Below are 25,076 nucleotides of genomic sequence, written 5' to 3' on the forward strand. Positions count from 1 at the left end.
CCTTTGAGGACAGGCTGGAAGAATTGGGGTTGTTCAGCCTGCAGAAGAGAAGGCTCTTAGGGAGACCTTAAAGCTGCATTTCAGTATCTGAAATGAAGGCTGGGGAGGGAGTGTTCAGAAGGGCCTGTGTGGACAGGATGAGGGGCAAGGGTTTGAAACTGGAGCAGGGGAGATTTAGGTAGGATATCAGGAAGAAGTTCTGCACAATGAGAGTGGGGAAATACTGGAACAGGCTGCCCAGGGATGTGGTTGAAGCTCCATTCCTGGAGACATCCAAGATCAGACTCGATGTGGCCCTGAGCAGCCTGCTCCAGTTGGAGGTGTCCCTGCAGCCTGCAGGGGGGTTGGACAAGATGACCTCTGAGGCTCCCTTCCAACCCAATGCAAGCTGTGAGTGGAGTTCAGCAGATGAGTTAGAAATATTTTGAGTGGATGAGAGAAGCACTTATTATGACCTGTGGATAGATGGAGAGGGTTGGGGTTTTTCACAGCACTAAGATCTCTCTGGATGCCAAGATTACATCACATAGCAAAGCCTGAGCAAGGCTCTGACCCTGGGATTCCTTTTCACTCTTTGGTCAGGTTTTTGGTCTATGGTTTGACTGTAATGGATTGAAGCTTAAGGAGGGCAGACTGAGACTGGAGATTAGGGAGAAATTCTTGACAGTGAGGGTGGTGAGACACTGCAAGGCTGCCTTAAGTTCTCCTCAGAACCTTCTCTTCTCCAGGCTGAACAGCCCCAACACTCCCAGCCTGTCCCCACAGGGCAGGTCCTCCATGACAGGTGCACTGCTAAGCAGAAAGCAATTCCCCTTGCTTCTCCCTTGCCTGTCCCAAATAGGATAACAAAACCCCCTCTGAAGCAACACAGAGCTAAACATTCCTCTCCTCTGCGAGCTGCAGAGCCACCCCAGCCCACCATTTGGGGCTTTTCCCTCTAAAAGTCATTTGAGATCATTTAATTGAATATCTAGTTTCAGGTAGTTTGGAAGCAGGAGACTGGGGAGCTGCTGACTTGCAGTGGTGGCTGTGGAAGGAGTGGTGGCCAGGAGCTGTGCTTGTGGAGCTCTGGTTTGTTATTCCCCTTTCCAACACAGACCTCAGGTGGGTGTCTAACTTGAGAGGGGCAAAGAATCTTTGGCTGCTTTGCCTCCAGTAGTTTCCCAGATGTAAAATTTCCTGCTGCTCCTAGCTGAGGGCACAACAGGTTCCCCTTTCTGTTTGGTTTAGGGTGAGGAATAATCCTGCCTCCCATCAGCAGGGATGATGACTCTGAAGGATTAGTTGCCTCACGACTGTAAACAAGGATTTACCAATCCCCAAGCTGCCGATGGAGGAGGGGGAAGCCAAACCTAAAAACCCTTCTGAAGATCTACCACCCCACAGACTCAGAAAGTCCTTCCTGGGGATTGTGTCTTATTCCCAAGCTTTTCCTTCAAGTGAACCTCCATGAACTGGAGCCAGGCAGCAGTGCTGCTGTCTTCATCCCAAAATTCCTCTTTTTGACACCACCACTTTTAACCTCAGCTTGCTTTCAGCAGCAAGGCACTGAACAAAACTCCCTCCTCTTCCTCTCTCCTCCAGCCCTACCCTCACTCTTGTGCTCAGAGTGGAAGTTTCCCTTTCCCCAACCTGTTTAGTTTTCACAAATGAAGAGGAGAGTGAAAATTTCCCTGCTGCTCTCCTAGGAAGGTAGAGCCCTGCAGCCCTTTTATTCTCACATTGATGGATTCATACATTCATAGAGTGGTTTAGGTTGAAACAGACCTTAAAGATCATCCAGCTGCCACCTCCCTGCCATGGGAGGTTCCACTAGAGCAGGTTGCTCAAGGCCTCTGCTGTCAGGTTCTCACTCTCTTGTAACTCTACTCCCAAACTAGAGGATCCCTACATGTGAAGGGCTCCTTTTCTAACCCATCTCCTACCTCATTCCAACTGAACTAAAGAAAAGCTCTGGGGCAGGAATGCAGTATCCCAACAATGGCCTTGCCCAGAAAGCCTAAGAGAAGCTGTGAAAAGGGAAATGCTTAAAAAAACCCCAAACCCAAGCAAATAAAGAAAGCCAAAACAAACCAACCCCAAACCAAAACCCACCCAAACAGAAACCCAAAAGCCCTACTCAAATGAACCAGAGTCCTCAATCAGCATCACTTTTTGAGGCAACCTTTCCAGGGACCTCTGACTTGGGTTCCTTTCCTCTCTGAAGCACCTCTGCAAGCTGCACACCTTTCTCAGAGAAAGTCCAAAGCTCCCTCACAGGCAGACAACAAACCAAAGCACGAGCAGCTAGGGTGCCCTGCCATCACACAAAGCATTAATCATTTGCATCAGGAAATGCCAAAGCAGAGGGTGAGCACACACAGCCTTATCTGCTCCTTCTGCACACACAGGGGTGACAAGCCTTAGTAAAAGCACTCACATGCATGACAGAATCCTAGAGTCTTAGAATGGTTTGGGATGGAAGGGACCTCCAAAGCTCATCCAGTCCAACCCCCCTGCAGTCAGCAGGGACAGCCTCCACTGGAGCAGGTTGCTCAGAGCCTTCTCCAGCCTCACTTTGAATTATCTCCAGGGATGGAGCTTCAGCTACCTCCCTGGGCAACCTGTTGCAGTGTTGCAGCAGCCTCATGGTGCAGAACTTGTTCCTCACATCCAATCTCCATCTGCTCTTCTCTCATTTCAAACTACTGTCCCCTGTCCTGTCCCTGCAGGCCTTTGCAAACAGCCTCTCTGCAGCCTTCTTGTAGCTGCCTTCAGGAAGGCTGCTCTAAGGTCTCCCTGGAGCCTTTTCTTCTCCAGGTTGAATGGCCCCAGCTCCCTCAGGCTTGTTCTCCCCAGCAGTAACTTGTGCCCATCACCCCTTGTCTTTTCCATGGGAATCCTTGTCAAAGGGGAGTCTCCATCCTCCTGGTAGCCAGTCTTTATGTACTGAAACGTGGCAATAAGGTCTCCCCTGAGCCTTCTCTTCTCAAGGGTGAACAAATCCAGCTCTCTCACCCTCAGGATGGGAAGGGGAGAAAGTAAATTCCAGAAATGTTGTCAGCAGCTCAAGATAGTGATGAAGAAATGTCTTAAGACAGTTTCTTTATCATTGCAAGTGAGATAGAGAAGCTGTCCAGACAAATCCCTGAAACCCAAAGAATTCATCAAAAGGTGAAGTTAAAACAGTGCTGGCACTGCCAACCACAGCATGGGAAGAAAGCTCCAAAGATCACCCAGTCCAAACCCCCCCTGCCAGAGCAGGGTCACCCAGGGCAGGTCACACAAGAACACATCCAGGTGGGGTTTGGAACCTCTCTAGAGAAGGAGATTCCACAACCTGTCTTGATAGGGTGCTGGAGCCCTGGAGCAGGCTCAACAGTGAAAAACTTTATGTTCCTGTGAAAACTCCTCTGAACACCCTGCAGCCTCCATCCACCTCCTGGTTTCTTTCTTTCCCATCAGGTCAGTGAGCAGAAGTGGCTCAGCGCAGGGAGCGATGCGTGCCAGGGCTGGGAGCAAAGCAGCAGCAGCAGCAAAGTTCCAGCAGCTCTGCTGGCATGGCTGCAGCAGCACAGCAGCCTGCTGCATGTTTTGACACGTATGTTAACTGATAACCTCGTGGGATTTAGCCAGCATTCCTCCCCAGCTTTCCAGAGCTGACAGCTGGCAATGCTGAGCAAGGTAAGTGCAGCATTACATCCAGGCAGCCTGGTCCCCGAGCCTGAGCAGGAGTGGTGCAGAGGATGTGGAGAGCTGCAGAGGAGAGGTGTCTCCCTTAACAGCACCAACACATCTGCTCAAGAGGGGAGAAACACTTTGTCAGACTGAAGAAAATGAGTAACAAGCACCTAGGCCGTGATTACAGGCCAGCATTAGGAGAACCACAGAATTTGAGGGGGGGGTGGGGGGGGTGTAAAAAAACTATTACAAGAGGCTTAGCAGTTAATGCTTTAAAGCAGTAAATCCACAGCAAATCCTCCTGAATCTAAATATGCCTAAGACATATTTTTAACTTCTTTTTTTCCTCAAATGCCATCTTCTGCTCCCAAACACCTCACCTCCACTGCTCCACTTGCTCTCCCAGTACTCTGCAAATCAGGTTACAGCCCTGGAGGGCACTGTCTGGCACCCCAGAGCAGCTCTCCTTCCAATAAATAGCAAGCAAATTGTTTATAGTTCTCTTCCCTTTTTCAACTCCAGTAACCCTAGAAGTGTCCAAGAGGTCACAGGTGATCTAAGCAGTGGGGTGGGTTGGTTGGTTTGGGGTTTTTATTTGGCTGTTAAAGAAAGCTTGCTCTAAAATTAGGCACTTTACTGCTGCAGCATTTGACCACTTGAAACCAGAATGCCCTCTCTTAAGAAGAAAAAGTGAAATACACCTCCCTGTTTGTGCCCCTTGGACAAAAAATGACAGAGGCTCTGAACAAAAAAAAAAGCCAAGACAGAGGCTGCAGCCATCTACCTAAAGCTAAGTTTTTCTTCTTGGTGTTTTAGGTTTCAATTAAGTGTGCAAATTAATATCATTTTTCTCCAACACTGCCTTTTAATTTCCCCACCAGAGCCCACCCCCACCTTGGGATCACTTTCTGGCTTATTTCTTGTTAAGAAGGGTGTGAAAACCAAGTACCGTTGGTGCTTGGTCAAAAGCCTGCCCAAGCTTGTTAATGAAAACCAACCAAGAGCCCACATGGGGGGAGGGGAGGGGGAACAACAAAAGACCTGAAATCCCAGCTTCTCCCAGGCAATGGGAAGTTTTACAAACACCTCTGAATGGAAAGAAAACAAACACAGTCACAACATCACTTACTTCCACCAGAGAATTCCCACTGCACAGGTGAGCAAGCTCCTCCAGACCGGGGATGGGAAGAGGAGAGCCACGCAAAAGTAAAGCCACCCCGAGCTGTCCCCTTGCAAGCCCAGCAGCTAAATGTCTGATCACACCAGGCCCCAGGACAGGGGGAAAACACCCTTTAAAAAACGAAAACAAGCTCTATCAGTGAAAGTGCACCTCTGCAGATAACTGCTTCTGCAGCTGGGACTTCTGCTGGCACAGCGATGTCAGTCACGGGTCACGCTCCGTCACCGAGCTCGCAGACAGAGCTGTGCCAGCAGAAGTTGGTCGTGTGGACCTGGTGGGAAACTCAGCAGCCCCTGAAATGAGTCTGTGGGTGGTTGGTTGGTTGGTTTGTTTGTTTGTCCCTGCTGCTGCCAAATGAAGTTTTTTCTGACGCTGGGTAAGCTTCCCCCTGTGCTGCTTGACACGCTAGGATCTCCGCTTCCGAGTACAGAGAAACCCTAAACTTAGCTTAAGGACGTGGCAGTGCCTACTGGCCATTTACATTGTACTTGAGCCTTCAATTAAACACACAAACTAAATTAGCAGGAGGCCCTGTAGGAAGAAAAGATAAAACAGAATAAATAAGTTCTGCTGTACTCCCAGCAGCCTGCCCTCCCTCTTCTAACAGCAGGAAAAGGAAACTGAAAGTGCTTAACGGGCACTGCAAAGCTCTGCAAAATTCCCACTCTTCAGTGAAACCACACAGGCAAAGTCTAACAGGGCTCCTGGCACCTTCACTCAGCTCTGGAGGTGATTTAAGACCCAAGCTGGGGCTCAAAGGCTCAGTTCTGCGTGGATGAAGCGACACGCTGCTGCCTGCCGTGCGTACGGCGATGCGTAGCAGCGTTCCCGAGCAGCCAGGTGTCAGAAGCGGGCTCTGCTCGTCTGCTCTGCAGCAAAATTACAACCTCCAGCTGGAAATACGCTCCCACCACCCAGAAGGAAAGCTACAGGCAAGTGCTTCGGTGCCCCTGAACCTGCTGGTGCTCAGTAATGAGTAAAGCTGTCCACTGTGTGGGGCTGTGGAAGGGAGAGGGGGGCAGGAAGAAAGTAGAGGGGCTGGAGATACAGGAAGAAGGAAAGGAGAGGGGCTGGAGGTGCAGGAAGAAGGAAAGGAGAAGGGCTGGAGGTGCAGGAAGAAGGAAAGGAGAGGGGCTGGAGGTACAGGAAGAAAGAAGGACTGAAGGTGCAGGAAGAAGGAAAGGAGAGGGGCTGGAGGTGCAGGAAGAAAGAAGGACTGAAGGTGCAGGAAGAAAGAAAGGAGAGGGACTGGAGGTGTGGGAAGAAAGAAAGGAGGGGGCTGGAGGTACAGGAAGAAAGAAGGACTGAAGGTGCAGGAAGAAGGAAAGGAGAGGGGCTGGAGGTGTGGGAAGAAGGAAAGGACAGGGACTGGAGGTACAGGAAGAAAGAAGGACTGAAGGTGCAGGAAGAAGGAAAGGAGAGGGGCTGGAGGTGTGGGAAGAAGGAAAGGACAGGGACTGGAGGTACAGGAAGAAAGAAGGACTGAACGTGCAGGAAGAAGGAAAGGAGAGGGGCTGGAGGTGTGGGAAGAAAGAAAGGAGAAGGGCTGGAGGAAGTCAGGTCAAGCTGCAGCAGTTGCATGCAGCACAAAGTAAACCTCAAATGTGAAGCCTGCCTGGATGTTTAGTGAGGGATCCCCAGCACATGGCTGGACCCAAAAGCAGGCTCTGCTTCAGAGATTTAGCAGCATCAATGTCTCATTTTGACAAGGAGGACGCAGAACTGAAATCCCTGGCCAGGCTGTGCTTGCCCTCCACCTTCCTCAGAGCTTTCTGGCCCTCCAAATGGGGATCCAGCTCCTAGGAACTCCTTGGGCTGCATCACAGGGCGAAGCTTTGCCGTTGGAAATCATGTACTTTTGTTTGGGGGGGTGTGTGAAAAAAAACCAACACCCAAACATCTCCAGAGGAGCTGTAGAGGCCAAAACCAGACACCTTATCAGCACTTTCATTATCAGCCATATCTACACAGACAAGAAGTGTAAGCAGGAGCGACTTCAGGATGAGGCGTCGTCCCCTCCAGCGTGGGTTTAGGTTGGTGGGGCAGCACTTTGTGAGCAGCAGAGCGTCGCAGAGAGGGGATGGACAGACAGCACAGGTATGAATTTGGCTTTGACAGCTTTCCCCCCTCGGCTCAAACAAGGCCACCTGCAATTCTTATCAGCACTAGAAGTCCGAACTCCCCAAAGCAAACACGCAGCCTATTCAAAGTTTCAAAACCAGCCTGATAAAGGCTAATCAACGGAAGATTTCAGAGGGTCAGATAAGACTCGGTGTGGCAGAAGGCGACCAAGCCCTTTGCCTTCGCCGTATTCACCAGGAGGACACAAGTTTAAGCAGCCAGCCCCGAACTGCTGCCAAAACTCAGCGTCTGAAGTGCGTTCTCGCGTTTGCAGGCAGCAGTTTTCCTTGCAGGGGACGTTCCTGCCCTCTGCCCCACACAGGACCGCCGGGGACCACCGCGGGGGAAGCGGTGAGACCTGCGGCTCCCTAGAAACAGCCTGGGGTCCCCCCCAGCGCCAGGGGAAGGTCCCCCCGCGGGACGCTGGCCAGCACTAAGGGCAGGATGGAGGCCAAGCGCTCACCCCACGGCCAGGGTCAGCCCGCAGCTGGGCTTTACCCCAGTTCACCCCGCTGCCGGGGGCTGCAGGGCGAGCCTGCCACCCTCCAAAGCGGCCCGGGCGAGCGGCTGCCGAGGCGGCCCAGCTTCCGGGGACGATGCCCGGCCGCCGGCCCCAGGGCTAGGACCCCCGCGCCCGCCTCACTCCCCGGCCCCTGGCTGGGTGCCCTGACTGCCCTGCGGGGCCTCCCCTCGCCCGGGATATGCCCGCGGCCGCCCGCCCCTGCGCGCGGCTCCGTGTGCCGCCGGCGGATGCGAGGCGGCCCAGGCCGCGGCGGCCGCCCCGGGTGCTGGCCCCGGTGCTGGCCCCGGTGCTGGCGGGGCGGCGGCGGCGGGGCCCGACCCGACATGGCGGCGCGGGGCCGTTCCCCCCCCCCCCGCCCCGGCCCCGGCCCCGGCCCCGGCCCCGGCAGGCCCCGTCGGGCCGCGGCGCTCACCTGCATCCGGCGCGGCGGGGCGGCGGGGCCGGCGGCGGCGGGGCGGCGGGGCGGCGGCGGCGGGCAGCAACGACATGCAGGCGGCGGCCCGCCGGGGAGCGGGGCCGGGCCGGGGACGGAGCCGCGGGGCCGGGGCTCGGGCGGCGCGGAGGGCGGAGGAGACGGAGGCGGGCGCGGGGAGGCGGCGGGAGGCGGGCGGCGGGCGGTGACGGAGCCGTCGTAGGGCGGAGGAGGCGGGGGGGAGACCCCGGGCACACGGCGGGGCCGTGCCGCCGCTCACGCCGCGCCCTGGCCGCCGCCCCGCAGCTGCTCTCAGCGCCTGGCCGGGCGGGAGCGGCGCGCCGCGGCCGCGGGGGGACAGCGGCGGGGCGCCCGAAAGCCGCGCGGGGACGAGAGCACGCTGGTACCGCACGGGTCCGATGGCGGCAGCCGGGAGCCCTCTGCCGAGCGGCGGCCGAGGAGCAGGCTGCCGTCACCCTGGGGGACGTGGCGTGGCTTTGGGGGTGGCTTCTGGGGGGCTGCTCGCCTCCAAACTACGGAGGGGGAGAGAGAGATGGCTGCCGGGGTGGGCAGGGCTCGGCGGGGTCTGAGGGTGCAGACGGCCGCTTCCTCATCGGCTGCTTTGGTTTCTCCTCAGGCAGCAGTTCCTTTCCTGGGGAAACTTTTTCAGCCCCCAGATTTCAGCTGTATCGACCTGAGTGAGGCTGGGAATGCTCTCCTGGGAAGCTGCAGCAAGGACGCACAGGTAAATGTCATCCAGCATTACAGCCTGTCTTCTCAGGCACCCCCAAATCCTTTTATTGCCGGTATCTGTCTTCTCAGGCACCCCCAAATCGTTTTATTGCCAGTCTCTGTCTTCTCAGACACCCCCAAATCCTTTTATTGCCAGTCTCTGTCTTCTCAGACACCCCCAAATCCTTTTATTTGCAGTTTCTGCCTTCTCAGACACCCCCAAATCCTTTTATTTGCAGTTTCTGCCTTCTCAGACACCCCCAAATCCTTTTATTTGCAGTTTCTGCCTTCTCAGACACCCCCAAATCCTTTTATTCCCAGTCTCTGTCTTCTCAGATACCCCCAAATCCTTTTATTCCCAGTTTCTATCTTCTCAGATACCCCAAAATCCTTTTATTTGCAGTTTCTGCCTTCTCAGACACCCCCAAATCCTTTTATTATCACAGTATCACAGTATCACCCAGGTTGGAAAGGACCTCGAGGATCATCGAGTCCAACGTGACACCGCAGACCCCATGCCTAGACCATGGCACCAAGTGCCACGTCCAATCTCCCCTTGAACGCCTCCAGGGTCGATGACTCAACCACCTCCCTGGGCAACCCATTCCAATGCCGAATGACTCGCTCGGTGAAGAACTTCCTCCTCACCTCGAGTCTAAACTTCCCCTGGCGCAGCTTGAGACTGTGTCCCCTTGTTCTGGTGCTGGTTGCCTGGGAGAAGAGGTCAACCCCTTCCTGGCTACAACCACCTTTCAGGTAGTTGTAGAGGGCAATAAGGTCACCCCTGAGCCTCCTCTTCTCCAGGCTAAACAATCCCAGCTCCCTCAGCCTCTCCTCATAGGGCTTGTGTTCAAGGCCTCTCCCCAGCCTTGTTGCTGTTCTCAGGACACGCTCAAGTGTTTCAATGTCCTTCTTAAACTGAGGAGCCCAGAACTGGACACAGTACTCAAGGTGCGGCCTAACCAAAGCAGAGTACAGGGGCACTATGACCTCCCTGCTCCTGCTGGCCACACTATTCCTAATGCAGGCCAGGATGCTATTGGCCCTCCTGGCCACCTGAGCACACTGCTGGCCAGTCTCTGTCTTCTCAGATGCCCCAAAATCCTTTTATTCCCAGTTTCTGTCTTCTCAGATGCCCCAAAATCCTTTTATTCCCAGTTTCTGTCTTCTCAGACACCCCCAAATCCTTTTATTCCCAGTTTCTGTCTTGTCAGACACCCCAAAATCCTTTTATTGCCAGTTTCCACATTTGATGAGCTTACTGTGAGAGAAAGGTGGGGTGAAAAATAGAAGTAGAAGCCAGGGGGCAGGGAGGGATGTAGGTCTTTGCATGCCAACCTGTGGGACAGCTCAGGCAGGAAAGTGGTGATAGGGATAAAAACAAAGCTTTGGAGAGGTGCAGAGAGGTGTCTGAAGGAGCAGCAGATGGTTTGAGGGCTGTGGAGTGGGACAAGAGATCAGGCCCATGAGGTTTGTATGCAAACTTACTTTCTACTGCAGCTGCCTGGACTGCAAAAGCTCATTTATGGTCTAAGTGGGAAGGGCAGAAGGAGCCTCTGCAACAGATCAAAGGCTTTTGAAAGGAGATACTTCTAAGTACTGCAAGAGTGAGCGTCAGGAGGAGGGGAGCAGGCTTTTGTCAGTGGTGCCCAGCATCAGGACAAGAGGTAATAGGCACAAACTTGAACGTAGGAAGTCCCATCTAAACATGAGGGAGAAGTTCTTTACGTTGAGGGTGGTGAAGCACTGGAACAGGCTGTCCAGAGAGGTGATGGAGGCTCCATCTCTGGAGTCATTCCAAACCTGCATGGATGCCATCCTGGGCGTCCTGCTCTGGGTGACCCTGCTCTGGCAGGGGGGTTGGCCTGGATGATCTTCAGAGGTCCCTTCCAACTCCTACCATTCTGTGATTCAGAGAAATGGGCTTCAGAGTGAGTAATTGGGAATGGGTGCACATTGACTCTGACCCCTATTTCCCTCCCAGGGCCAAGCCCCATGATCCACAGCAGCAACATCATTTCTAACGAGTGGGAGGCTCACAGGGGAGCTGAGGAGTCATGGAGGAAGACTGCAAAGGATGCAGGTTGTTACCTGATCACAAGTGCATATTAAACACATGGTGAGTCTTGTGTTACATCTGCCACCAGCACTGTAGCAGACATACATGCCTAAAGCCCATCCAAAAAGAATCCTTTCCTCCAAACTTCTGCTGCCTCTGTGTTTTAAATTCATGGGTTTTGTTCACTCTCCACTGAAACTTTTTAACCAAGGAGGGTTTGGGTTTTTCTTTCCCTCCTGTCAATCTCACACCTGCCTGCCTTGATCTTCTCTGGAGATACTGAGCATATAGTTACATTGGAAGAACACAGAGTGGTTTGGTTGTGACTTGTTTTCCATGTGCACACAGACCTGATTTTAAACCCAACCATTCCAGCTGAGGAGTGCCAGGTGAGATGTAAACAGCCTGTGCTGTGCCCGTGCTCCCTTCAGAGACAAACGCCGCTGGAAAGTTTGAATCACCTCTGCACCACAGGAAAACACAGGGTGTCATTGCCTGGTCAGGTGTCCCTCAAAGATGTCCCAACAAACCAATAGAAAGGAAGAGCCTGAGCTCCCAGCTGGGAGCAGGAAGGGCTTTTTACTGAGTTTAGAGAATTTTCTTGGAGGTGGGTTTATCAGGGAGTGGAATGAAAGTGGGGGAATCAAGATGTTTCTTCCCAAAAGCACATCTTAGAATCCTAAAATGGTTTTGTGTTGGAAGGGACCTCCAAAGGTCATCCAGTCCAACCTCCCCTGCAGGGACATCCTCCACTGGAGCAGGTTGCTCAGAGCCTTCTCCAGCCTCACCTTGAAGATCTCCAGGGATGGGGCCCCAACCACCTCCCTAGGCAACCTCTTCCAGTCTTCCACCACCTTCATGGTGTAGAATGTGTTCCTAACCTCCAGTCTAAATCTCCTCAAATTTCAAACCATTGTCCCTCATCCTGTCCCTGCAGGCCTTTGCAAACAGTCCCTCTGCAGCCTTCTTGTAGCCCCCTTCAGGTACTGGAAGACTGCTTTAAGATCTCCCTGGAGCCTTCTCCTCTCCAGGCTGAACATCCCCAGCTCCCAGTGTGGAATAAACAGGCTCCCACTAACATGCATATAGCAAGAGACAAGACTATAGTTATTTATATCTGAGCAGCATAAGGCAAACTTCTAGGTGGATGCTGCTCCATGGGTTGCTTTGTCAACCAAGAAGATCTTTTCCCAACATGTTTGCAACTGAGCCAGTGGCAGCAGCGTGGAAATTCCATTCTTACTTGGGACCTACAGCAAAAAACGTTAAGAGTGAAACACCCAACGTTAACACCAAAATATGGGGTTTCTGGGGTTTTTTTTGAGGGAGAATAATGCTTGTTTCTGAGGGAAGCAGCTCCAGCTGCCTTCAACCCACAGGGGACACAGCCCTCGTGGGTCACACTGTCACAGGCTCTGCCCACCCAGTGCCCCCTGGCAGGGGTGGTGGTGGTGGTGTCAGCTTTGTTCTCAGTGGTGCAGGAACCAACCGCACGTTTTGTGCCGGTTTAAGAACCGAAAGGCCCCGGTGATGCCCGTGCCACCGCCCCCCAGCGGGGATAGGGGGCCCTCGGAACGGCAGGTCCGGGCAGCGGCGGGTGAGGGGACCGGGGGAGAGCGGCACCGCGGGGGGACGGCAGCGCGCGGCACTTCCGGCCAGCGCCGGAAGAGCCCTGGGGAGGCTGTGGGCTCCGCCCCGCCGCGGCTCTGCAAGATGGCGGCGCCCGCGGGTCGCTGCTTGTGGAGAGGTGAAGGGCTTTGGCTGCCTCGCCGTTGGGAAGGGGCAGGCGCTGGCCGCCGGCTCTCCTCTGTCTGCTGCTTGTGGTTTCTGCCTTGGCGGTGGGGCTGGGGACGACCCCGAAAAGCGGCGGGGCCTGGCCGGGCTGGGGTGGCCGCCGGGAAGGTGAGGGAGGCCGGGGCTCTTGCCTGAGCCGGTGTTTGTTTTTCTCTCCAGTGCTGGCTCCGAGTCGCGGATGGGTCTTCCACGGGCTGGACCAGCGCCTCGCCGCCGCCCCTGCCTTGGTGAGCGCCGCGCTGCCCGCCCGGCTCTACGCTGCGGCAGCGAAGTGAGTGCAGCCTGCGCTGGCGTGGGGGGGCTGGAGGGGGGAAGTTTGCTGTGCTTTCGCTGTCTGCGGTGTTACCCTAACAGCCGAGCTGGCCTCGATGGCTTCCAGTAAGCTGTTGGCTCCTCAGTATTTCTTTCTTTGTTTCAGACCTTCAAAACAAGGCTCACAAAGGACCAAGAAGGAAGGAACAAAAAAGAAACCAGCACCTAGGAGGAGGCCTCTGATGAGCAAACCTGTGGATGATGTCTACTTGACGTGGCTTTACAAGAGGCCATCCTATGATTTGGAGGAGGCTGTGGGAATGCTGAAGAAGTTTCAGGAATTGGACTTCACTTACCCCAAACAATATGTCTACATTAATGTGTTCCTAGATATGGCACTAAAGAAGGTAGGTTGGAAGTGTGTATACAGTTTTGATACAAGTGTTGTGTTTGAAGTGCAGAGCAGGTGCTGCTGTTAGCCTTCTTGGCTGCCTCTTGCAGCTTCTCTGACGGTCAGAGGCTTTGTGCCTTTATATGTCTGTTATTTGACATCCCTCACACTGCTGAGGTGAGGATAGCACCATGGAGGGGTTTGAAAACAGGCTGTTATGGGACTGAAATTCAGGACTGGCCAAGCTTAGGCTTTCTGCTGAAGCTGGTGGAGGGTCTGGAGAGCAGGGCTGGGGAGGAGCAGCTGAGGGAACTGGGGGTGCTTAGTCTGGAGAAGAGGAGGCTGAGGGGAGAGCTCATTGCTCTCTGCAACTCCCTGAAAAGAGACTGGAGTGAGGTGGGGGTTGATCTCTTCTCCCTAGTATCAGGGAATAGAAGGAGAGGCAATGGCCTGAAATTGTGCCAGGGGAGGTTCAGGTTAGAGATGAGGAAAAATTTCTTTGCTGCTAGAGTGCTCAGGGATTGGAAGAGGCTGCCCAGGGAGGTGGTGGAGTCCCCATCCCTGGAGGTGTTCAAGAAGCCTGTGGCCATGGCACTTGGGGACGTGATTTGATGCTCTTGGAGGTCTTCTCCAGCCCAATCAATTGTCTGATTCCATGAAACTCATGTGTGTGTTTTGTTCTGGGACAAAGTGTAAAGGCAAGCTTCCTCCACCCCTCTGCCCTTCTTGGTTTGTGTTAGTTTTACATAATGTCCACTGAAAGTGTGCTACCCCCTTGCTTGTCTCTGACCTTCTGAATTAAAGATGTCCAGCCCAGTCTGTTCCTAAAACCCCTTCAGCTTCTCCCATTTGGAGAAGAGGCCACTTGGGAGTTGGTTTCTTTACACCTGTAACTAAATATCCTTTGGAGGGTCCCTTAGAGCTAGAAAATCAATGGTGAAAGAAATGCAGAGCTCCTGCTCCTCCTTCTGGAGGCTGTGTGGTGTTCTGAAGGCATGGAGAGAGACACACTCCTTGCTGGCTGCCCTTGCATCAGAAACATGCTTTAGCTCAGCTGCAGCTACAGCACTTCACTGGTTGTCACTGCCTGAGCCTGGCAGCAATTCCACTCTGGGGTCACTCATCTCAGCCCCTTTCTCTTGGGCCAACTGCAGCATAATTAATTCATCTCTCTTTCATTTAGACTTGAGCAGACACTGGGCATAAAGCTGCCAGCACTTACACACCCTGCTCATTTATGACCTCTGGGCAGAGAAACTGAGGCTGAGCTTGGTGTTCAGGGGAGCAGCTCCACAGGACTCTCTTGCCTTGCCTTTTCAGTCAGCACTTCTGTTCTTTGCTGTTTGCTTGACTGTTTGTCTTCCTCACTAGAAAAGAGTGGAGCCATTTTCCAGCACTGTTCTGCTCCCACATCGCTTCACAGATGAGACCAACAGGGTCCTGGTTTTCACAGAGGTGGGTAAGCCTGAACCACTTGCTCCAGGTGTTTGTACCTGGCCTGCTCTTACCACACAGCTGCTTCACGTGCCACTGCTTTTGTTAAAAGCCAAACAAACCTGGCAGGGAACAGGTTGGCTTTGTTTGAAGGTGCATTTTGAAGCCAAAGAAGTTGAGCAGCCTTCTTTTGCGCTGGGCTTTGGTAGCAGGTTCTGTGCCTTTCTCTGAGGATGGTGGCTCCATCCAGTGGATGTTTCCTTACAGTTTCCAGGGGATGGAGATGGGAGGCAAAGGGCTTTTGATAGAGCTCTTCAGGAAATGGGATGGGCTTTTCTCCCTCTTCTCCTGTAGAATCAACTAAAGGTGAGGAGAAAGCTCTTCCCAGAGAGAGTTGTTAGCCTTTGGAATGTGCTGCCCAGGCAGGTGGTGGAGTCACCATCCCTGGAGGTGTTCAAGAGGGGGTTGGATGTGGCACTTGGTGCCATGGTTTAGTAGTCATGAGGTGTTGGGTGACAGCTTGGACTTGATGATCTTTGAGGTCTTTTCCAACCTTACTGATTCTATGAAAGACTTGGTTGTCACTTCTTAACTAGGCTCTGAAGTGGAGTTGCTGTGGTTCAGTGGCCCTGGTGGTGTTAAGTCAGTGGTTGGACTCAATCATCCTGGAGATCTTTTTCCAACCAAAACAATCCTATATTAAATCATAGTATCAGTCAGGGTTGGAAGGGACCACAAGGATTATTTAGTTCCAACCCCCCTGCCATGGGCAGGGACACCCCACACTAGATCAGGCTGGCCAGAGCCTCATCCAGCCTGGGCTTAAACACCTCCCTGGACAACCCATTCCAGGGCTTCACCACTCTCACGGTGAAGAATCACCAGCATGATGTATTTTTGGTCTTTGCCTTAAACCATTCCTAATCTGTCAGTAGCTTGGGTTTCTGCCCAGCTGTCCAGAAGAAATCACAAGGTACAGATGTTAATCATTGCTTTTTTTTGTGTTTCCCCTCTCTCAACAGAGTGAGCAAGAAGCTGAAATAGCTCGAGAGCATGGAGCTGCTGTTGTGGGAGGAGTTGAATTAATTAAATGGGTATTTATGGTTTATTTTCAAGAGTTCTGTAAGTCTCCTACATTAAATAGTGACTGAGGAAAGGGGAGGACCAAGAAAACCTCTGTCCTGCAGCTGGCAGCCAAGAGTGAGAGATGGGTTTCTGCTCTGACCTGCTTGGAGGTCAGCTTGGGGGCTGAGGTGATGTAGTGCATTCCCAAGTGCATCTGATTGCTTTCTGTTGCAGATCTTGGAAGGTGAAATCCAAGTGGACTCCTACGTAGCTGTTCCTGAAATAATGCCTAAGCTGATACCCCTGAGGGGCAAACTGAAAAGAAAGTACCCAAACACAAAGAAAAGTAAGAAGCAATTCTCTTTTCTCAGTCTCAAACTGACCAAGAGCCCATCCCAGAGGTGACTGAAGCTTTGATGAGGCTGTGTAATTAAATCACATATATGTAGGATTGGATCACTGCTGCTGTCTTTGGTAAGAGTAGTTTTGGGAATCTAGAACAGAGCAAGAAGCAATTCTCTCCTCTCAGTCTCAAGCTGACCAAGAGCCCATCCCAGAGGTGACTGAGCCAGCAGTGCCCTCATGCAGCCCTGCTGGGCTGCAGGCAGAGGAGTGGGCAGCAGGGCAAGAGAGGGGATTCTGCCCTCTGACTCTGCTCTGCTGCTCTACTGCCTCCAGTTCTGGTGTCCCCAGTAGAAGAAGGACACAGAGCTGTTGGAGTGAGTCCAGAGAAGGCCACAAAGATGATCCAAGGGCTGGAACAGCTCTGCTGTGAGGACAGGCTGAGGGAGCTGGAGTTGTGCAGAGAAGACTCCAGGGGGACCTTAGAGCTGCCTGCTAATAGCTGAAGGTATCCTACAGGAAGGCTGCAGAGGGACTTCTCCTGAGGGTGTCTAGAGACAGGCCAAGGGGGAATGGTTTGAAGCTGAGGCAGAGCAGGGTTAGACTGGCTGGCTCTCAGGAAGAAGTTCTTCAGTATGAGGCTGCTGAGACTCTGGCACAGGCTGCCCAGGGAGGCTGTGGCTGCCTCCTCCCTGGGGGTGTTCAAGGCCAGGTTGGATGAGGCCTTGAGCAGCTGAGTCTGGTTGAGGTGTCCCTGCCTCTCCCTGGCTTTCTGGCTTTCGGTTGCATTAGGGATTAAACCTTTTTATTGAAAAACAATAAGACATGAACAGGTTCTTTGTTTGAAGAGAAGTCTTTGTTGCATTTCCTGCTCTGTTGGCTGCTGAGGAAGGAGGGAAGATGGGTAGTATTGATAGAGTATGAGGACAGCAGTGGCTTGTCCATGGAGCATGTTTGATGGGAGTTTTAACTGCCTGAAGTGCAAGATTGAATTCTCTCTTTCTATCACATTTTGCTGTGCCAATAAGCACCACTCAGACCACTTCTTTGCCTTTTGTTTTTGGTGGTTTTTCCAGATTCCCTTGGCCATGATATTCCCCAAATGCTGAAACTCTACAGAGAAGGTCTTCAGTACTCAGTACAAGATGAGGATGTCATCAAGACAAGGATAGCAAGAGTAAGTTCATAAAATTCTAGGTTGGAGGGGAGCTCAGAGATCATCTCCAACTTCCCTGCCATGATCAGGGATACCTCTCAGCTAGACTCAGCTGCTGGAGGCCTCATCCAGCCTTGAACAGCCCCAGAGAAGAGGCATCCACAGCCTCCCTGGGCAGCCTGTTGCAGGAGGAGTTGTAGTCATGAGCAAAATAGGAAGAGAAAGCTGCTACTGCTGGTAGTCTCCTTGTGACCTCACATCTTAACATGGGTTTCCCTTTCCTCCTGCCTTCTGAGAGTAAAGGGTAGATTCTCATGGATGAAGTCTTGATCTTGGGTCAGAAAGAGCCAGGTGAGGGCTCCCTTGGAGTTCACATGTGCTGAGTTGATGTCAGCTGTGTGGCAGAGGTGACTGCAGCACTGCACACACACGGAGTGACACGCTCCGAGCTGTGTGCAGAGGGATGACTCAGTGGTTGTGGCTTGTGTAAGATGGCTCCACCCTCTCTACTACCCTGTGTACCTGACCTAGTTTCCCTCCTGTTTGTGCAGCAGAGCTGGGAGTAGTGCAGGCAAAGCTCTGGGAGGCTGAGAGAGCCTTGAGTGCCTCTCTGCTCAGCACTGAATCGCAGAGCTTTGTAAACTGCAATCTCCTCCATGAGAAAGGAGTCCTTGCTGAATTGCACAGAAGCAGGAGGATCTGTTGCTGTGTTCCAAGCTGGAGTGTGGATGTTTCTGGGAGCCTGCCAAGCTGCCTTTCTCTAAGAGCTCTTTTCAGTGCTGCTGTCTCATGTTGCCTCTCAGTTCAATTCTGGCCAGTGGCCTGATGTAATGCTCTGCTCCCACACAAGTCAGCAGGCTCAGTGCTGTTTTCTTAGTAGTAATTGAGATGTCTTTGACAAGCACAAGTTGGCAGCAGTCAGGTTTAATTGGTAGAGCTGAAGTTGGGAAACTGGAAGGGTCAAATGTCCTTTTAAGACATGCAGCTTAAGGCAGAAGGGAAAGAAATGAGGACACTTGGGGTGTCTCCTTCAAAATCAAGTGATATGTGGAGGAGAGCTTCAAGTCCTTTTCTTGAGGGTTCAGAGATGGCATTGGGTTGGAAGGGACCCTCAAAGGTCATCTTGTCCAACCCCTCTGCAGTCAGCAGGGACACCTCCAACCACATCAGGCTCTGATCTTGCATGACTCCAAGGATGGGGCCTCAACCTGTTCCAGTATTTCCCCACCCTCATTGTGCAGAACTTTCTCCTAATGTCCAAGCTAAATCTCCCCTGCTCCAGTTTCAAACCATTGCCCCTCATCCTATCCCCACAGGTCTTTCTGAGCAGTGCCTCCCCAGACTTCCTGTAAGTCCCTTTCAGATACTGAAATGTAGCTCTAAGCTCTCCCTAGAGCCTTCTCCTCTCCAGGCTGAACAGCCCCAGATTTTTCAGCCTGTCCTTGTAGCTGTGGCTCCAGCCCCCTGATCATCACTTGCTCTGTCAGGTCCAGGTCTCTCTTGTGTTGGGAGCCCCATAGCTGGACACTGCACTGCAGGTGAGGTCTCACCAGAGTGGCAGAATCACCTGCTGGCCACACTGCTCTTGCTGCAACCCAAGCTGAGAGCTGCTTGTTGGGAGGTCAAAGTGCTATGAAGAGATAGAATAGAATAGAATAGACCAGACCAGGTTGGAAGAGACCTTCAAGATCATTGTGTCCAACCTATCATCGAACACCACCCAACCAACTAACCCATGGCACCAAGCACCCTGTCAAGTCTCCTCCTGAACACCTCCAGTGATGGTGACTCCACCACCTCCCCAGGCAGCCCATCCCAATGGGCAATCACTCTCTCTCTGTAAAACTTCCTCCTGACCTCCAGCCTGAACCTCCCCTGGTGCAGCCTGAGACTGTGTCCTCTTGTTCTGGTGCTGGCTGCCTGGGAGAAGAGACCAACTTCTGCCTGTCTACAACCTCCCTTCAGGTAGTTGTAGACAGCAATAAGGTCACCCCTGAGTCTTCTCCAGGCTAAGGAACCCCAGCTCCCTCAGCCTCTCCTCACAGGGCTGTGTTCCAAGCCCCTCACCAACTTTGTTGCCCTTCTCTGGACTCGTTCCAGCAAGTCAACCTCCTTCCTAAACTGAGGGGCCCAGAACTGGACACAGGACTCGAGGTGTGGCCTAACCAGTGCAGTGTACAGGGGCAGAATGACCTCCCTGCTCCTGCTGGCCACACTGTTCCTGATGCAGGCCAGGATGCCATTGGCCCTCCTGGCTGCCTGGGCACACTGCAGGCTCATGTTCAGCCTACCATCAACCAGCACCCCCAGGTCCCTCTCTGCCTGGGCACTCCAGGTGAACAAAAAGGGTAGGTGCAGACCTGGTGCATGTTTAGAGCTCATTGCTCCCATGTACTTCATGTAGAAGGCAGAAATTCCCTGGAATATGTTAAAATGGGAAAGCAAAGAGGAAGTAACTGATGTTTAAAGTGGTTCATTGGGTTCTGTCCAAGCTCTTGATGCCTCCCATTTGAGGTGCTCTTGGGTTTTGAGCTGGTTTGTGGTCTTTCAGAGCTGCTTTGCTCAGCTACTTTAGTGTAACTTTTGAGGGAAAACACCTGTTCAGAGAGTGGGTTTTAAGGCTTTTTACCTTGTCTTGTTTCAGAGCTGTGGCAATTTAATCTCCTGGGTAGAAATAGGGAGGTTGATAATGAACACAGAAGTGTAACAAATCCTTTTTTTTTCTCCCAGTCAGTTGGGTAAGGCTGCTAATGGGATTTGTAGCTCCTCAGCAGGGAACACAGAGGAGCAATCTATCCAAATGCAGCCTAAATGTCTGCCCAGGGCTTGCAGTTTGATTAGCATGGGCTTTACATAGCTCCATGGCTAACTTGGTTTTATCATTTTGCAGCTGGATATGCCTGCTGAGCAGATCATTGCCAATCTGAAAACAGTGATCAATGATATCTGCACATTCAAGCCATCAACTTATGGTAAGCCACTGCTCTTCTAATGTGGGAGCTGAAGGTACAGCAAACAAAATGAAGAGATGAGAGTGGGGTTGGCATTCAGTCACCTTTGTGTGCTTTGGGGCAGGGGAGGAAGCTGTTTGGCAGCTCAGTAAATCAAGGTCTAAGAAGTGGCTGGCCTGGAAGGGCATAGTGCCTGCTCCTATTGATGTGAGTGCTGATTGCACTCTGGCACAACCACAGAATCACAGCATGGTTTGGGTTGGAAGGGACCTTAAAGGTCATCTAGTTCCAACACCCCTGCCATGGGCAGGGACACCTCCCACAGAACCACAGAAGATACCAAGTTTGAAGGAGCCCTCAAAGGTCTTGTCCAACCCCCCTGCTGTAAGCAAGGACATTTCCAGTCAGATAAGGTTGCTCAGGGGCAGCAGGGCAAGAGAGGGAATTCTGTCCCTTGACTCTGCTCTGCTGAGGCCCCACCTCCAATCCTGCCTCCAGTTCTGGTGCCCCCAGCAGAAGGAGGACACAGAGCTGCTGGAGTGAGTCCAGAGGAGGCCACAAAGATGATCCAAGGGCTGGAGCAGCTCTGTTGTGAGGACAGGCTGAGGGAGCTAGGGTTTAGAAGACTCCAGGGGGACCTGCTTTCCAGTACCTGAAGGGATCCTACAGGAAGGCTGCAGAGGGACTTCTTCTGAGGGTGTCTAGAGACAGGACAAGGGGGAATGGTTTGAAGCTGAGGCAGAAGCAGGGTTAGAGGAGTTGAGGAAGAAGTTCTTCAGTAGGAGGTTGGTGAGACTCTGGAACAGGCTGCTCAGGGAGATTGTGGCTGCCTCCTCCCTGGGGGTGTTCAAGGCCAGGTTGGATGAGGCCTTCAGCAGCTGAGTCTGGTTGAGAAGTGTCCCTGCCCACGGTGGGGAGGTTGGAGTAGATGATCTCTGAGGTGCCTTCCAACCTGAGCCATTCTGTGATCAACAAGAGACTGACAGCAGACATGCCCACAGGTGTAATTCTGATTCTGGCCACGTGCTTCCCCAGGATGGGTTGGGACCAAGATAAATCAGCCTGGAGGCACAAGAAGTGACCAAAACCTTTGGTGGTTTTTGTTTTCTAGACCCTATTGTGCGGAAGTTGGTCATCAGGTCTTCAACCAGCGAAGGTTTGATGCTGAAGCTTCATGGAATTCTACCTCAGGTGGAAAAAGGAGAAGGAGAAGTGGAGAAAGGAGAAGTGGAGAAAGAAGGAGAAATGGAAAAAGAAGAAGAAGATGCAGAAGATGAAGGAGTTGCAGAAGATGATGAAGAAAAACGTGCCCAGTAATCTGTCAGTACCTGGTGTGTTTCCTTGTTGATCTGAAGACCAACTTGGGAAGCAAATGTTGTCACTGAAATCTTGCTGGGAAGGGAAAATTAATCTGAGTGGGAACTTTGGTTTTTTTCCCCCTCATGTAAATTCTGTGTAATAAGAAACATTGCCCCAGACAGGAGTCTGCTGTCAAAGCTGAAGAGGCTTTAAGATTCCCTTTGTGGCTAGCTGGCAGCTCCTGCTCTGTGTGGTTTGGCTTTTGGTGGTTTAGGGGTTGGGTTTGTTTCCTTTTTGTTTTCCTTTCTTTGCACTTATTTCTTACTTTAATAAAAGTATTTCTGTAACTTCTGAGCTGTTGCCATCCCACTGCCACAGCTGAAGTTTAAAGACCAGCATATGGATGAGGCCTTGAGCAACCTGCTCTAGTGAAGGATGTCCCTGCCTGTAGCAGAGGGGATGAATGAGATCATCTTTAAGGTCTCTTCCACCTCAACCCATTCTGTGCTGTATCCATAGTGCTGGGCTTTTGACTGCTGAAATTGCAGGATGCTCAATGCTTTTGTTGTCTTGACTGTCCCCACTGGGGAACAATACTTCATCTGTCTTTGTTCTCCATCCTTTTTCCCTCCTCCTTTCCCCTTTCTCTTTTTTTTGTCCTCCTCCTTTTCCCCCCCTTTTTGTCCTCCTCCTTTTCCCCTCTCTTTCCCCCCTGCTTTTTGTCCTCCTCCTTTTCCCCTCTCTTTCCCCCCTGCTTTTTGTCCTCCTCCTTTTCCCCTCTCTTTCCCCCCTGCTTTTTGTCCTCCTCCTTTTCCCCTCTCTTCCCCCCTGCTTTTTGTCCTCCTCCTTTTCCCCTCCCTCCCTTTTTGTCCTCCTCCTTCCCCTGCTCTGCAGAAGTTGAAGTTGTAGAGTGAAGCTTTTTCAGCTCCCTAGCACCAATGTCTGTTAATTTCTGCCCCAAAAGGTAGATTTTTCCCTCTGGCAGATGGCTGCCTTTTAAAAATGGTGATGTTTAAGTGCAATGTCAACTTAAACCAGAAGCTCTGACTGCTGGGTGTGCCTTCAAGGAAGCAAAGCATGGAATAAGAAAGATTCCTGCAGAAATCTTACCTGGGAAATGTCAAGAGTGGGAATACTGCAAATCTGCACCTCCAGCAGTCAGGTGAGCAAAGGGAAGGAGAAGGAACTGATGGATTGAGCAGATTTTCAGCTGCATTTGTTCAGCTGTAGTCCTGCAGCTCTGAGGGCTTGTTTGGAGTGCCACTAATTGATCAAGGAGCCATTTGTAAACCCAGCATTACACAAACTCTGCTTTTCATCCTGGGATGCTCAACTGGCACAGAGCAGAGATGAAAGGCAGGAAGACAACATGAGATTATTCCCCTTTTTAATAAGCTTAGTCCCCAGCCTTGCAGAGTGGCAGTTGTTGGATGTGTGCTGCTTGTGCCAACAGTTTAATTGGGAACAGAAATGTGTAGCTAAAATGGCATCGCTGCCTGCTACAAATTAATCCTGCTGTACTAATTACACCCCCATGCTTTGTAATGCTTTACTGGTTTCTGGTTAGTCAGGGCAGAATATAAATAGGTTTTCTGTCCTGATTATTATGTCCTGCATGATAAGAGGCACCCTTTGCACTGGAGTTTGCTGGTAATGACTGCTTGATACTCCTTTGGTAGGTAAATAGAGCACAGATCTTCTGTCAGAAGCAAAATGTCAGGAGCCCAGGACCTGCTTCCCCAAATATGTGATGAGTTGAGAAAGGATGGGCATTAGCCAGTCCATGCCACTCCAGCCAGTCCATGCCAGCTGCTTTGGTGAGGTTGTAACTGCAGGAAGTGGAAACAATCTGAAGGAAGTTCCTCCACAGTGAAAGGTACTGCAGGCAAACTCTGCACACACTTGGGGCATCAGAGCACACACTCCTGGTTACTGTAGAGCAGCTGACTAAAAGTTGCCTCCTGTTAAACCTTTCTGTGCACTCTTACTCCTCAGCAAGAGGAGGGAGATGTTTGAGGGGTAATGGACACAAACTGGAACCCAGGAAGTTCTGCCTCAACATGAGGAGAAAATTCTGTTCTGTGAGGGTGCTGGAGCCCTGGAGCAGGCTGCCCAGAGAAGTTGTGGAGTTTCCTTCTCTGGAGACTTCTGAGAATTATTTGGATGTGTTCCTGTGTGACCTGCCCTGGGTGACCCTGCTTTGGCAGGGGGCTTGGACTCAATGATCTCCAGAGGTCCCTTTCACCCCCTACTACTCTGTGGTTCTCTGTGGTCTGTGGGAGGGTGGCTGGAAGGACAAGACCATCTTTTAGGCTGAATCAAAAGCAGTGTGGTCAAGGGCAAGGATTCTGCAGCTGTGCTCTGCTGAGACCTCACCTGGAGGACTGTGGCCAGCTCTGGCACCCTCAGCACAAGAAGGACATGGACCTGTTGGAGTGGGGCCAGAGGAGGCCACAGCAATGACAGGAAAGCTGGAACAGGCTGAGAGAGTTGGGGCTGTTCAGCTGGACAACTTCTGGCGACCTTTGAGTGTTTAAGGGGGCCAGACAGAAAGCTGGGGACAGACTTTTGAGCAGGGCCTGTTGTGACAGGACAAGGGGCATTGGTTTGAAGTTGCAAGAGGGAGATTAGAGAGAAGAGGGAACTTATGCTGAAGGTGGTGAGAGCCTGGTCCAGATTGCCCAGAGAGGTGGGAGATGCCCCATCCCTGGAACCATTTCAGATCAGGTTGTTTGGGACTGTGAGCAGCCTGCTCTAGTTGCAGATGCCCCTGCTGAGTGCCAGGGAGGTTGGACTGGATGAGCTTTGAAGATCTTTTCCAACCTAAAGTGTTCCCTGATTCCCACAGAGCCCAGGGTGAAGCAGGCTGGTCAGTGTGCCCTAGTTCTCTGCCAGAGGGCTTTGTGTTTTTGAGTGCACTTTTACTCTTCATCCTCTCCTGGCTCATTTTTAGCAGCACAGCCCAAGCCAGGATGGATTTGGTTGACAGCTTCATTTCAACCCAAAATATTTCTGAGGGGAAGTATCAGCTTACAACATTGGAGGTCACAGCCTCTTTGCCTCTGAAAGCTGATGGTGAGAAAGCAGCAGCTGATGTCTGAGGCTTGGAATCCTTCACTGTTTATGAGTATTGGAGAAGTTCACTGATGGTCCTGGTGGAGCAAAGGGAGTGCTGCAACACATTTAGCAGCACAGATGATGCATGACTGCTCTGAACCTTGTCTTACATGAACCTGCTGTTAGTTTAACTAAGGAGAAGCAGGCAATGAACTTGGATTCCCAGTCAGTGCAGGCAGAAATATTTGCCCAAACAAGGAAGAAATCACCAGGCCTTTGTGGGGAATGAAGGCTTTAGGCTGACACTCAGCCTAAACCTGGGCTTGCAGTCCAGGAAACCTTGAATCTGTGCAGGTCAAACTGAGTTCATGAGGCTTTTGCTGTAAATTATACCATGGAGGTAAAGATGGAAGAGCAGGACGAGGGTGTTCCAAAGGGATGCAAGAAAGGCTGAGCTCTCCCTGCTGACTGGGCTCTTTGATGGTGCAGGGAGTTAGAATTAGCACTGGTCCCACTGCTGCTGCTCTGCTGTAGCTGAGCACGGTCTGGGCAATGTCAAATCAAATCAGCCTTGGACACCTCTGGAAGTTAACTTGTTGGGTAGGGGCAAGGATTTTCATGTTCCTAGGGACAGAGCTGCCAAGTTCT

The 25,076-nt window shown here is 52.0% G+C and overlaps 2 protein-coding genes and 1 long non-coding RNA gene across 6 annotated transcripts in view; 2 read left to right on the forward strand and 1 right to left on the reverse strand.

The window, feature by feature from the left end:
• The window catches only part of CNOT6L (CCR4-NOT transcription complex subunit 6 like), a 32,835-nt gene extending 24,855 nt beyond the window's left edge, over positions 1–7,980 (reverse strand). For 2 of the 4 annotated variants that reach the window (XM_068153790.1, XM_068153787.1), the window contains exon 1: positions 4,790–4,940. The gene's annotated coding sequence lies outside the window, so the exon portion shown is untranslated. Of the gene's footprint in view, positions 1–4,789; positions 4,941–7,896 lie in introns of those variants that run through there. The other 2 variants (XM_068153789.1, XM_068153788.1) reach the window with 2 other exon arrangements.
• Positions 7,981–8,134: 154 nt separating this feature from the next.
• On the forward strand, positions 8,135–10,884 carry LOC137448889 (uncharacterized). The gene is made up of 3 exons (XR_010989252.1): positions 8,135–8,299; positions 8,534–8,641; positions 10,613–10,884. It is a non-coding gene; the product is annotated as an uncharacterized lncRNA (long non-coding RNA).
• A 1,478-nt stretch (positions 10,885–12,362) lies between these two features.
• MRPL1 (mitochondrial ribosomal protein L1) lies at positions 12,363–21,722 on the forward strand. The gene is made up of 9 exons (XM_068153796.1): positions 12,363–12,434; positions 12,641–12,752; positions 12,900–13,140; positions 14,496–14,579; positions 15,581–15,652; positions 15,858–15,969; positions 17,042–17,142; positions 20,012–20,093; positions 21,184–21,722. The coding sequence occupies exons 1-9, from the start codon at positions 12,401–12,403 to the stop codon at positions 21,387–21,389; spliced, it is 1,044 nt and encodes a 347-aa protein (XP_068009897.1). The 5' UTR covers positions 12,363–12,400; the 3' UTR covers positions 21,390–21,722.
• Positions 21,723–25,076: the final 3,354 nt, after the last annotated feature.

Source organism: Melanerpes formicivorus, unplaced genomic scaffold (assembly GCF_026170545.1).
Source record: "Melanerpes formicivorus ecotype bairdi unplaced genomic scaffold, bMelFor1.0.p_v2 SCAF_27, whole genome shotgun sequence".
Lineage (NCBI taxonomy): Eukaryota > Metazoa > Chordata > Aves > Piciformes > Picidae > Melanerpes > Melanerpes formicivorus.